The following is a 12,474-nucleotide window of genomic DNA, read 5'->3' on the forward strand; positions in this document are numbered from 1 at the left end:
GGGCCTGTGTGTCTGGATGCAGTGAGGGTCGGGCCTGTGTGTCTGGATGCAGTGTTTTGGAAGCAGAGGCTGACCCAGTGTTGCTCAGGCCTGTTTCTTTTTCTGCCTGTCCTCTGGTCGTGTTCTTTTCATCACAGCTGCTGTTGATGGCAGTAGAGTGGCTTTCTCCAGCAGCAGGGACTTGCTTTGGATGACTGATGAAGGTGATAGGATTAAGAATTTGGGAAGAGAGCAACTGTAATTTTTTTTATAGTTCCTCATTTTTGTGTAATGTGTACTTCTGTGTGGTTTGTTTTTTTTTTTCATTATTGTGTTTTCATTTTTGTTTGTTTATTTCAGAAACCCCATTTCATTTCACTTTGCCTAAAGAAGGTGATATTATCCCACCACTGACTGGCGCAACCCCACCTCTTATTGGGCACCTAAAATTGGAGCCCAAGAGACATAGTACTCCTATTGGTGAGTGATTAAAAAATAAAAAGATATTTAAGGCATTAAAATAAAAGCTATTTAAAGGCCTTCTAAGATACCATTCTTTATGCAAGTGATACTTTTGGATCTGAGGAGTTGGCTTGATTAAGAAGGTTGAGGTTTGGTTTGGAGGAGCAGGGTATGATTTTACTGGCAGGAGGTGAGAGGTGGTAAGAGGATGGAGAGAGAGGGCTGAGGGAAGGGGGGGAATGCATAAAGCTTGTGTCATATCACTGGAGAGTGGTGGACCTGGAGAGCTAAGCTGGGCCATAGAACTGTTTCCAAGAAAGAGACAGGAAGTAGGGAGAAGTGCTGTGCTCAGTGTGCTGGCTGGTCAGTCTGCTGCTTGACAGGGCAAGGAAACTTAGCTCCTCTGTCCATGGAGCAGCAGGTAGGTGTCTACATTAACCTATTTGTTTTCTCTAGTCAGTGCTGGGAGGTAACAGTCATTCCGCCTGGAGTCTCCTGCTACCTATGCCTGATGCTGTCAGATGTGGGTTGGCTGAGGGCTCATGCAGCATCCTTTGTCCAGATGCAGAAGTGGAACTGAATCCTCTTAAGACCAGGTGTCAATACTAGTTGGTAGTTGCCGATACCTGTAACAGGATCTTTCCTAGGGACCCTCTTTAACCCTGCAGAGTGGTGGAGCCAAACAGGCAAATTGATCATTTCGAATTGCTGGTTTTCATGTTTGTATTTTAGTGTTTTTTTTTTTTCTTCCTTCCTCCTTCCTTCCCTTCTCTCAGGGATTAGTGACTATCCAGAAAATACCATAGCAACCAGTGATGTCATGTCTGAAAGCATGGTGGAGATTAATGATCCTTTACTTGGAAATGAAAAAGGGGATTCTGAGTCTGCTCCAGAAACGGATGGAAAACTGTCTCTGAAAATGAAACTCGTTAGTCCTGAGACAGAGGCCAGTGAAGAATCTTTGCAGTTTAGCCTGGAAAGTAAGTTTTACTTTATGTTACGATTGGGTAATTAGTTATTCCAGGTTATCAAGGAAGTATTAATTATCTTCTGTTTTTATTGATGGACACATCTATCATTGTGAATGTATTTGTAAAGGCTTATTCTCAGATTTCATATTTGGCTTTGGCGAATGTTATTGAAGATAAAGGGTTCTATAATTTTATAGTATCTGTTGCTTGCACCTCTCTCTGTATTGAATCTTTCACATTCAGGAAGAGTTTAGGGCTTCAGAGATAGCATAGCGGAACATGTACCGCTCTCCCAGAGGACCCACGTTCTGTCCCCGCACTCACATCACCTCTGGTTTCTGTGGCATCTGCATTCATGAGCACGTATCTCGCCGCTATATATGTAATTAATTTAAATAAGAGTCTAGAAGGGAGAAAGTTTAGGATTGCAGATTTACATTATAAATTTATGTTGACACTTTCCCAAATGAATGCAAGTTGTTTGGTTAGAATAAAAAGAGGGCACTAGATCACCTGGGACTGGTGTTACAGATGGTTGTGAGCTGCCATGTGGGTGCTGGGTATCAAACCTGGGTCCTCTGGAAGAGCAAGTGCTCTTAACTGCTAATATGCTCCAGCCCCTCACCTCCACAATAATTCTTATAAAAGAGATTGTTAAGAAGCAGAGGGGAACTCAGAAAGTAGGGTCATGTGAGCAGAAAGTTACAAGGAAATAACAGTATCAGCCGATAGGAGCTGGGTCCAGTAGAGAGGTCAGAGAATGTTAATTTGAGGGATGTGGGTTGGTGCCTAGGAGTGGGAGTCATGCAAACATGAGGCTTCAGCTTGGACCAGAGAGAAGCCTGAAGGCAACTATGTTCATGAATCTCGCCCTTGATCTGTTTTCTCAAGGCTGTCAGTCTTGAGTCTTCCCTCTGGTCTAAGCTGAAGCTCCGTGTTAGTAAGCTGTCATAAGCTGTTTGAGCTCACGGAGAAGCTGGCTCTAGAGGCAGAGCCACTCCTTCCCCCAGTGCAGATCTAAGTGTGCCCCTCCCCCATCCTACTGGGAGGCAGAGCAGGTGGATCTTTGTGAGTCAAGGCCAGCCTGGTCTACAGAGTGAGTTCCAGGACAGCCAGGGCTACACAAAGACCCTGTCTCAAAAAAACAAAACCAAAAAAAAAAAAAAAAAAACAAGACAAAATAAAAAAACAAGAACACCAAGAAGAGGAAAAGCCCAAACCCCTGTCCTGGGCAGGCTGTCATCCCAAGTATGTAAAAGGGAAAGAGGAAAACAGCAGCAGCTAAGGGTGTTAGAAACATTGCAACCTAGGAATAGTTAGAAGGTGAGGTCACCATTGCTTATCCCATGGGGTGAAAGAGAAGAATGCTGTGCTCTGCTTGGAGCGCTCTCAGTGGGGACCTAGTTAGCTGCCTCTAAAGGACTGCCCTCGTTGATTTCCGCTGGATGTTTTCAGCACCTGATTGGAGGTTGTTCTCTCTGCTGCCATTCGCTGTTTACTTTTCTTTTTCTTGTTATATATTTAATAAACTCACTCATTTGAAACTGAAGGCATGACTATAAGACCACTCTCCATACCAGACGAAACTCGGGGCTTTTGGATTTGAACCTAAAATGTCAATGGGAATTAAAGTATTACATGATTTCATCCTTATGGTTGTCTTTGGGATTAAATAAGGGTTTATCCAGATAGAGTATGTGAAAGGGAACAATATTGGCCCAGGATACCTCAAGACCAAGTTCTCAGCACAAAGGAGATTTATTTGCCCAAGGGCAAGGAATAAGAGACAAAGATAGGAGATAGAGGACAAGGTAGAAGAGAGGGGGAAGGAATATTTGTCTTGAACAGGACAACCAACTGCCTCTGGATAGAAAGGCGATACGTGGCCCAAAGGAAAACCCAAGTTAGGATGAGGCATTTTTGTTGGGCATGAGCCGAAGGGGATTTTGATAGCTGGACCTTGGGGCTGGCTTTAGGAATGAAATCTAATGGTTCTTTTTAGCAAGGTAGGAGTGGGGCCTGCTAAATGCTGATGGTGGCATTTGGGAGACTGGAACCAGAGGATCTCAAACTCAAGGTTATTCTGAGCTGAGAAAATGGAGATGGGAGTAGGAGTGGGAAAGGTGAGTGAATGGTTGGGAACGTGTTAGCACTGAACTTTATCTTTAGATAGGAGGTTGTCTTTATCTTTAGATAGGAGGTTGTAACTGGGAGACCTAGATGGAGCTAAATAATACCCCCCCCCTTTTTTTTTTTTACTACTACTAAAGTAGTAAAAAGGTGAGGGGCTAGGGTCACAGATTCATTGATTTCATCCTCACAGCAGCTTGGGAAGCTGATCATATTTTTCTGTTACAAATGAGAAAACTGCAGTTCAAAATAACAAAGCATTTTATCCCTAGGCTGGCTAAGCTCAGGAGCCAGGCTCCAGCCACTATTTAACTCTGCTGCCTCACGATAGACTTTAGCTTATATTGAGTCATGAGTGTTTTGTGAATGTTTGAAAACATTTAAGAGCTTTTTTTTTTTCTGAGACTGGATTAAATTGCAAGTGAAACGAACATAGTCAATTTTTTGACACTTAGTGAGACGTTTATGAAAATACCTTGTTCCTCTTGCTGTCCCGCTTAAGTTGTTGCTGGCTGTTTTGTGGAAAGTGTACTCTTTCAAATACCTATCCTTAAAAACATTTTAAAAGTTATTTTTATGTGGTTGAGCTTTGTCTTTATGTATGTATGTGCAACATGTGTGTTAACATTAAAAAATTCGCCACAACATATTTAATATAAGAAGTTTATTATGAAAGGGGGTAGGAGAGAGAGAGGAGGAGCACCCCAGAAAGGACAGAAAGAAGGAGAGAGACAGAGCAAGTCAGAGAAAAAGAGCCAGAGAGAGAGAACACACAAATAGGCAGGGGCGCTTTTATCTTCTGCGCCAGCAGCAAGTGACAACATCAGGTTGCTAGGCAACCTAGAAGCAAGCTATTTTCTTGTGAACTAACATTGCAGTGTGTGTGCCTGGCGCTATAGATGGTCATCTGCAAGAGCAGCAAGTGCTTTTAAAGTCCTTTGGCAAGGTCTTGGTGCCTTCTACGTGTGAGTGTTTCTAAAATGAACCACTTAATTTGTACACTAACTTAAAATATTTTTCTATACATTTTATTATTTATTTTGAGGTAGAGTTTCATTATATAGCTCAGGCTGTCCTAGAGTTATTATGTAGCCCAGGTTATCGTTGAACTTGTGCTCCTTCTACTTGAGCTCCCAAATGTTGAGATTACAAGGGTGTATCATACTATACCTGGCTTGTCATGTAGTTTATTCAGGTTTTTTTGTTTGTTTGATTTTTTTAAATAAAAGTTTTAGCCCAGCATGGTGATGTATTATAGAAAACTTATTAATTTGGCAGGGTTTTCTAACCCAGCTAGTTCACAAAAATTGAGATAGAGATCTATTGATTTATTCAAACAGTTTTAAGCATAATCCCTGGGCAGGTACGATGTATATGAATTTTCTACGCTAGTTTGGCTCGTTCCCAGTCACATGCTGGAGAGTATTATTTGCCAATATTTGTTCTCTCCTGGCTGGATCTGCTCCATCCAGCCACCTTCTTTCTCTTCTTCATCTCTTCCTGTTCTTCCTTCTCTGCCTTGTGGTCCCTACCCGAGACCTCCATGCTCAGGAACTGAAGCCCTCCTACTTCTCTTCTGCCAGTTACAGAAGCCTTTTTAAAATTAACCAATCAGAGTTGATTCGGAGCAGAGTTTACACAATATTGTGCAGTGTACATGTGCAGTGCGTTGGTATTTTGCCTGTATGTATGTCTGTGTGAGGGTGTCAGGTTCCCTGGAACCAGAGTTACAGACAGTTGTGAGCTGCCGTGTGGTTGCTGGGAATTGAACCCAGGACGTCTGGAAGAGCAGACATTATTCTTAACTGCTGAACCATCCCTTCAGCCCCATTTTTTTTTTTTTTTAAGATTTTCTTTTGTATTTTCTCATGTGAATTTTAAATTTCTTGTATGGGGAGGTGAAGCATGCTGGCTTAATTTTCACTTATAGACATTACAGGTTGTAGTTCTGGCTAAGCAGATATGTTTCTATAGGAAATCCAAAGTGAAAGGAAATGGTAGAGATAAGAAAAACTTGTCCTTTCTGTTGATACTGAGCTTTTCTTGTTTCTATTTCTTCTGCTGTTGGTGCAGCGGGCAGAGAGTTATATTTGGTATTGACTGGTCTGCTTCTCCTTCCATTCTCTCATTGCTTTTGTTTTTGTCCAGAGCCTGCAACTGCTGAGAGAAAAAATGGATCTACTGCCCTTGCCGAGCCTGTTGCCAGGTAACCAGTGCTCGTTGTTATTTAGAGGAGTTTAATACAAAGGTACTGCTTAAAGAGGAACACATGAAAACACTCAAAACTCAGCATAAAGTATTCAACAGTGTGTTGAATTACAGGCTTTCTCAGTAATTTTAAGTCTAACAAAACTTTCACTATTCTCATTGTTAAAATACCTGGTGGTTTTCCCACCATTCATAGAAAGGCTTTTTCTTTTTCTGTCGATGACCAAGGTGAGGAAACAAAGGACCAAAGGAGAAGGCTCTAGACACATTGTCCTTCTGTGGTCTGTACTTGGCTACAGCCTCAGGATATTTTGCTTTTTCTTGCCAAATTTCTTGCCAACTACTATGTTGAGCTGTTTTTGCTTTGTCACAAATGCTGCACTGCTTTTAGCGAAGTATGCTGGGAGGTGCAGGTGCTGGTGATGAAGCTGTGCCATCTGGTGGCTGTGAGAATAAGATTGTTTGAATTTGTTTCTGACATGAGTCATCCCAGCATGAAAACCCTAGAAGGCAGTTTGTGACATACAGGTGAAGGTTCTTAAGCCAGCATAGGCAGGCACTGTGAGTACAGCCTTGGAATGTAGCAGGCTGAGGGTGTTAGCTGGACCTGTGCTGCATTTAAGAGTTCTCTGCCTTGGCCAGTGACTAGCGTTTTTTAGGGTGCTAGACTTTTGTTCAGACCTATACTACAAGTAAATGACTTTTTGAGGGGGAGAGGGGTTGGGTTTTTTTCAAGACAGCGTTTCTCTGTGTAGCCTTGGCGATCCTTGACTTGCTTTGTAGACCAGGCTGGCCTCAAATTTACAGAGATTTGCCTGCCTCTGCCTCCCACCCAGTGCTGGGATTGCAAGCATGCGCCACCATGCCCTGCTATAATGACAATTTTTACAAAAGGATTTGAGCTTATTATTACCAAATCTTAAAAGTTTTAAAGAGAATTTTAAGTTTTTTTTTTAAAGAGATAAAAGTGACTACTGACTAAATATGACCTTCTGTGGATTTTTGAACCTTTTAGGAGAATATGGGAAGAAAAATAGCAAAGGTTGTTGGGATATGGAAAAAGATGAACATTATTGGTATTGCCATGAAGTGTTTTTTAAATATAAAAATCTGTGCTTAAGAAATATGCATGTTAGCCAGGTGTGGTGGTGCACACTTTTAATCCCAGCACTCAGGGAGGCAGAGGCAGGTGGATTTCTGTGAGTTCGAGGCCAGCCTGGTCTACAATTCGAGTCCAGGACAGCCAAGGCTTCACAGAGAAACCCTGTCTTGAAAAACCGAAAAAAAAAAAAAAAAAAAAAAAAAACCCAAGAAATTCATATGTTAAAACTTTTGACCATAAGAAGTCAAAGAGGCCCAGTGGTTAAGAGCACTGGATACTCTTCAGAGGATTTGGGTGCAATTCCCAGCACCCACATGGCAACTCACAGCTGTCTTTAACTCTAGTCCCAGAGGTCCGATTCCTTCTGGCTTCTTTGAGTACCAGGCATGCATGTGGTACAGAGACATACATACAGGCAAAACACCCATATACATGAAATGATGAAATTATGATTGTTGCATTCTCTGCATTTAGGTGAAGCAGTTAAGTGTTTGTGAAAAACAGCTGGCCTCTGTTGAGAGTGCTTGATGCCACCTATTTTTCAGTCATTTTGCTGTGGGAAGACTAAAGTGTAGACAAAAGTAGAGAATAGTGTAATATGGAAAATCATACTGTAAGTGGCCAGTCTTCTTTGATTATAAAATGTTGGTGTGCCCCCTTCCAGTAGTGGGTTATTTTGAAGATGATTCCAACTTCATATCATTTTATCTAAATATTTCAATGCTAGCTATAAAAGATAAATATTCTTAAAGTTAACCATATTGTTTTCATACTTTTGGTGATTCCTTAATATTATCAAGTATTTGGTATATCAATATCTCAGCTTTGCAATATTTTTCAGTTAGAATAAAAATCCCAAATTACAAATCACATCCAATTAATATAGTTTTTTGTTTATTTTTTTAAAATCGTAACATCCTTATTCCTCTTTTTTGTTCCTCTTCCAAATTATCTTCTAAAGGAACTAGAAGTTTATCCTGTTGATTTCTGTATACTGGATTTTTCTCTTTACATCCTTTTAGTATTTAATACAGTCTCTCTCTACTTTTCCTCCAGTGACCTCACTGAAGAGTTTTTCTGTGTATGGGTGTTTTGCCTGCATCTGTGTCTATACACCACATAGGTGCCTAGTGCCAATGGAGGCCAGAAGAGGCCATCAGATCCCCTGGAACTGGAGTTACAGATGGTTGTGAGCTGCCATGTGGGTGCTGGGAATGGAACTCAGGTTCAGCAACCATTGCTCTTAACTGCTGAGGCATCTCTTCAGTTCCTATACTGAAAGTTTTTATTTTGTTAATTTGAAACATATCAAAGAGTTGGCTTTTGGGGATGATGTAGATTGCAGTTGGGATGCTGAGGAACTCTGTGTCTAAAGAGAGTGATCTCTAGAGGTGCTTTTCCATTTGAATTTACAAGATGCATTGCTTTGATGTATTATAACAGTCCTCAGAAGCCCGTGTCTCTGTTCAGCTGCATCTGTGAAACCCGGCAAGAGAATGAGGCTGAGAGTGAGGATCCTTCCTCTGCACCCATCAGGTAAATATTTTCTTTTTCTTTTTCTTTTTTTTTTTTTTTGAGGTTGGGTCTCAGTCGGTAGACCAGGCTGGCCTTGAACTCACAGAGATCCACCTGCCTCTGCCTCTGCCTCCTGAGTGCTTGGATTAAAGGTGTGCTTCACCACACCTGGTATTTTCAGCAGCACTAATTCAATATATGGTTGATTCCATTTCATGGTGTTGCCATTGTTTTGTGAAGTCGGCAGTTTTATTTATTTATAAATAGTTTATATTGGTGTTTGGCATTGATTGCTACTGTTTTGTGAAGTTGGCTGTTTGTTTGTTGTGTGTTGTATGGCCCAGGCTGGCCTCGGGCTTCTGTGCTTAAGCATTGCTCTTGCTTCAGCTTGCTGAGTGAGACCCCAGATGAATGACTGCACCTAACAGGCTTTTTATTTGTTTGTTTATATATTTGTCTTTATGAGACAGGGTTTCTCTGTGTAGCCCTGGATGTTCTGGAACTTGCTGGAACCATGGTGTCATCAAACTCAGAGATCCAAAAGGCATGTGACATGCCTGGCTATTTATTTATTTTTTAAGATAAATATTCATTTGTGCATGTTTGTGTACGTGCGTGTGTGTGTGTGTGTGTGTGTGTGTGCGCGCGCGCGCGCGCATGCACATACACGTGGAAACCAGGGGTTGTCGTGTTTCCTCAGTCACTCTCCACCTGTTTTTTTCTTTTATTATTTTTACATTTAATTAATAAGTCATTATTTTTGATACAGAATTTCAGTATGTAGCCTTCACTGGCCTGGAACTTGCTCTGTAGACCAGCCTGGCATTGAAATCAATTTTACCTGCCTCTGCCTCCCCAGTGCTGGGATTAAAGGTGTGCACTACCAAGCCTGGCCTCTATCTTTTATTTTTAATTATGTGTATGTGTGTGCATGGGTGCAGTACTCAAGGGTGGAGCCAGAGGTGTTGGGTCCCTGGAGCTGACGGGTGTTGTGAGATGACTAACAGGTGCTGTGAGGATGCTGTAACTGAACTTGGACCCTCCTTAAGAGCAGTATGCACCCTTCACCCCATCTCCACCCCAATCTGTCCCTTTCTTGAGCTCACAGATTGGCTAGATTTACTGACCAATGTGCTCAGGGATTCTCACATTTCCACCATTTCCATCCCCCAAGCACAGGGATTATGTTATGGGCCCAGGCTTGTCAACCAAAACTAATGTGTTTAGGACTGCAATCTTATCATTAATCATTTGTTCAGTGCTCAGAGGAGAATGAGCAACACCAACTTCTGATGGTTAGTAGGAATCTGCTAACTCTGTCAAGATTGTAATGAGTCACCATCGCACACACACAGTTTCTTTTCTTTCTTTTTTTTTAATTTTAATTTTAATTTTAATTTTTATTTTTGAGACAGAGCCTCACTGTGTGTGTAGCCTGGGACTCACTATGTAGACTATGCTGGCCCCAGACTCACTCAGGTCTACCTGCCTCTGCTGGGATTGAAGATGTGCTTCATCATGCCCACCCACCACTTTTGGTCTTTAAAGAATAACAGTTCTGATTAACTCTTTAGAGCTGGAGTTGGGGTAGGGGAGAGGGAAGCCTTAATATTGGTATCTTGGGAAAAATTTCCCAAACAAAAGATAACTTTGTTTTAGAAGTTAAAATTCTATACAGAGGCTCTACCCTGAATAAATAGTTTCTGGGGTGTTTTAGTTTCTTTGACCACAATAACTGCTATAGGCTGCGTAGCTTATGAGCCGCAAATTTATTTCTTAACATTTGTGGGGTCTAGACAGTCTCAGATTAAAGCTGGTAGGCTCATTTTGTGGAGAAGGCCTGTTCCCTGCGCAGGAGTTTCTGGAGTTGGGTTTACAAGTGCACTCACAGCTTTAGGACAGCGCTACCTTCATGATGTGATAGCTTCCCAAAGGCCTTCACTCTCAGTGCTATATTATTGGTATGTTAGGGTTTGTGAGCTTTGTAGGCTCAAGGATTCAGTCTATAGTGTGAGGTAAAATGTGCAAGCTTGTTTAAGGATAGGAAACAAATTACACCTTGAAATTAGCAATTGAGTCCTGTCAGCCTTCATGGCAGCCTGTTTCCTCATTTGTTAGTTGTTTTAATGGTTTAAACCTGAATTTGCAGGTGAGTTGTTTCATTAATTGCTTTGTTTTATGCAGCTGGTCATGATTATATATCTGCTGTGCTCACATCTTATGACCATTCATATATTGTGAAGATTTAACTGCTACTCATGTGTTTCCTGGTAGTGTGTTCTCTCCTCTTTCTCAGTGGACCCTGTATCCTCATTCAGCCAATGTTCCTCACAAACAGGACACAGCTCCAACAACCAAGATGGTCCTTTTAGGTAGAAGGCTGTTCAGGTCTATTGCCTGTTAGTAAGTACATGGTGCTGAGTGACAGAGACCTGGGAAACTCATGACCCAACTGGGGAAAGCCCTAAGATGCTCTTTATGCCCATCTAGGCAGATTTAGCTGCTGTGAATGAAAGCTCTAAGCTTTGTTTTCCCTGGCCAAAACCTGAGGTAACACTGGCATGGTTTCCAGCCCCCTCGTAGTGGTGAGGAGCTGGGTGGGACATTGTTGGTTCAGAATGGATTTTTTTTTTTTAAGAGAGCCTTTGTCCAGCTCTCTCTCTTTGTCATGGTGGCTCTTGCCTTTAATCCCAGCACCTGCAGGCAGATCTCTGTAAATTCAAGGCCACCCTGTTATACAAAGAGAGTTCCGAAAACAGCCAGGGCTGCACTGAGAAATCCTGTTTTAAAAAACAAAGAAAGAAAAAGAAAAGAAACCCTTAGTCTATAGCTCACGCAGATCTAGAACTCAACTGTGTAGCCCAGGCAGGCTTTGAAGTTCCTGAAATTCTCCTGCCTCAAGCTTCCCAGCTTGGGCTAGGATTCCAGGTATGAGCTACCACAGGTGGTGATTTATTTCACTTTTGTTCAGTCTATTTACATGTGACATAGCCTTGAATTGAATTCATTTATGTTAACTTAATGTCACTATCTCACTGATTTTGGAGTTTATTGATGTATAGAATATTCATTCATTTGTTCAAAGTACAAATATTAAGCACCTGTGTCATTGTTAACTTCAGATGTCAACTTGACACAAACTTAGGGTTACCTGGAAAGGTTAACCTCAGCTGAAGAATTGTCCAGATTACACTGGTCTGTGGCCTTGTCTGTGAGGCATTTTCTTAATTATAATTGGTAGAGGAGGCCCAGCTCACTATGGGCAATACCATCTATAGGCAGAGGGGCCTGGGTTGTGTAAGAAAGGCAGCTGAGCAAGGCAGTAACTGACTCCTCCATAGTCACTGCCTCTGTTCCTGCCTCCAAGTCCTGACGTGCATTTCCGTCCTGGCTTCCCTGTGGATGGACTGTAATCTGTAAACCAGATAAATCCCTTCCGCTCCCCAAGTTGCTTTTGGTCAGGGTTTCATCACAGTAGTAGAAACCAAACTAAAATAACCTGTATTATATCAAGCTTTATCTTAAGCTTTTCAGATAAAGAAAAGACAAATTTGTATGTAACCTGCTAGCCTGGGCTTCTTATTCTAGAGTACTGTTCACATTTAAAATATTAAAAACTCTGAAAACTGTGGTATTTGGCTTATAGGCAACATTCAGCTAATTTATAGGATAAATAAGCCAGTCACTGTGTGGTGGTTGTTTTGTTTTGTCAGTTCTACTCAAAGCTAGACATATCTGGGAAGAGAGAATTTGAGCTGCGGAATTGCCTCCTTTAGATGGTCCATCTAAAGGGAAGTCTGTGGCAGGATTTTCTTGATGGTGATTTTCTGTGTGTCGTGCCACTGAGCAGGTGGTCCTGGGTTCTGTAAGAGAGCAGGTGGAGCAAGCCATGAGGACCAAGCACTGAGCAGCATTCCTTTCCTGGTCTCTGCTTCAGTTCCTGTCTCCAGGTTTCTGCTGTGAGTTCCTGCCCTGGCTTCCCTTGATGAGGGACTGGAACATGTAGGCCAGAAAAACCTTTTCCTCCCCTTTTGGTCATAGTCTTTTTTTTTTTTTTGTGGTGTGTGTGTGTGTGTGTGTGTGTGTGTGTGTGTGTGTGTGTGTGTG

General features: G+C 41.8%; 1 protein-coding gene across 3 annotated transcripts in view; it reads left to right on the forward strand.

Moving 5' to 3' along the window:
- Positions 1-12,474, forward strand: part of Tp53bp1 (tumor protein p53 binding protein 1) — a 69,916-nt gene that overhangs the window by 40,372 nt on the left and 17,070 nt on the right. For 2 of the 3 annotated variants that reach the window (XM_055626239.1, XM_055626308.1), the window contains exons 13-16: positions 340-459; positions 1,218-1,421; positions 5,691-5,748; positions 8,296-8,388. In XM_055626239.1, coding sequence (XP_055482214.1) covers positions 340-459; positions 1,218-1,421; positions 5,691-5,748; positions 8,296-8,388 — 475 coding nt within the window. The remainder of the gene's footprint in view (positions 1-339; positions 460-1,217; positions 1,422-5,690; positions 5,749-8,295; positions 8,389-12,474) is intronic. The other variant, XM_055626399.1, reaches the window with a different exon arrangement.

This window comes from Psammomys obesus, unplaced genomic scaffold (assembly GCF_907164565.1).
Source record: "Psammomys obesus unplaced genomic scaffold, mPsaObe1.curated_primary_1811, whole genome shotgun sequence".
Taxonomy (NCBI): Eukaryota; Metazoa; Chordata; class Mammalia; order Rodentia; family Muridae; genus Psammomys; species Psammomys obesus.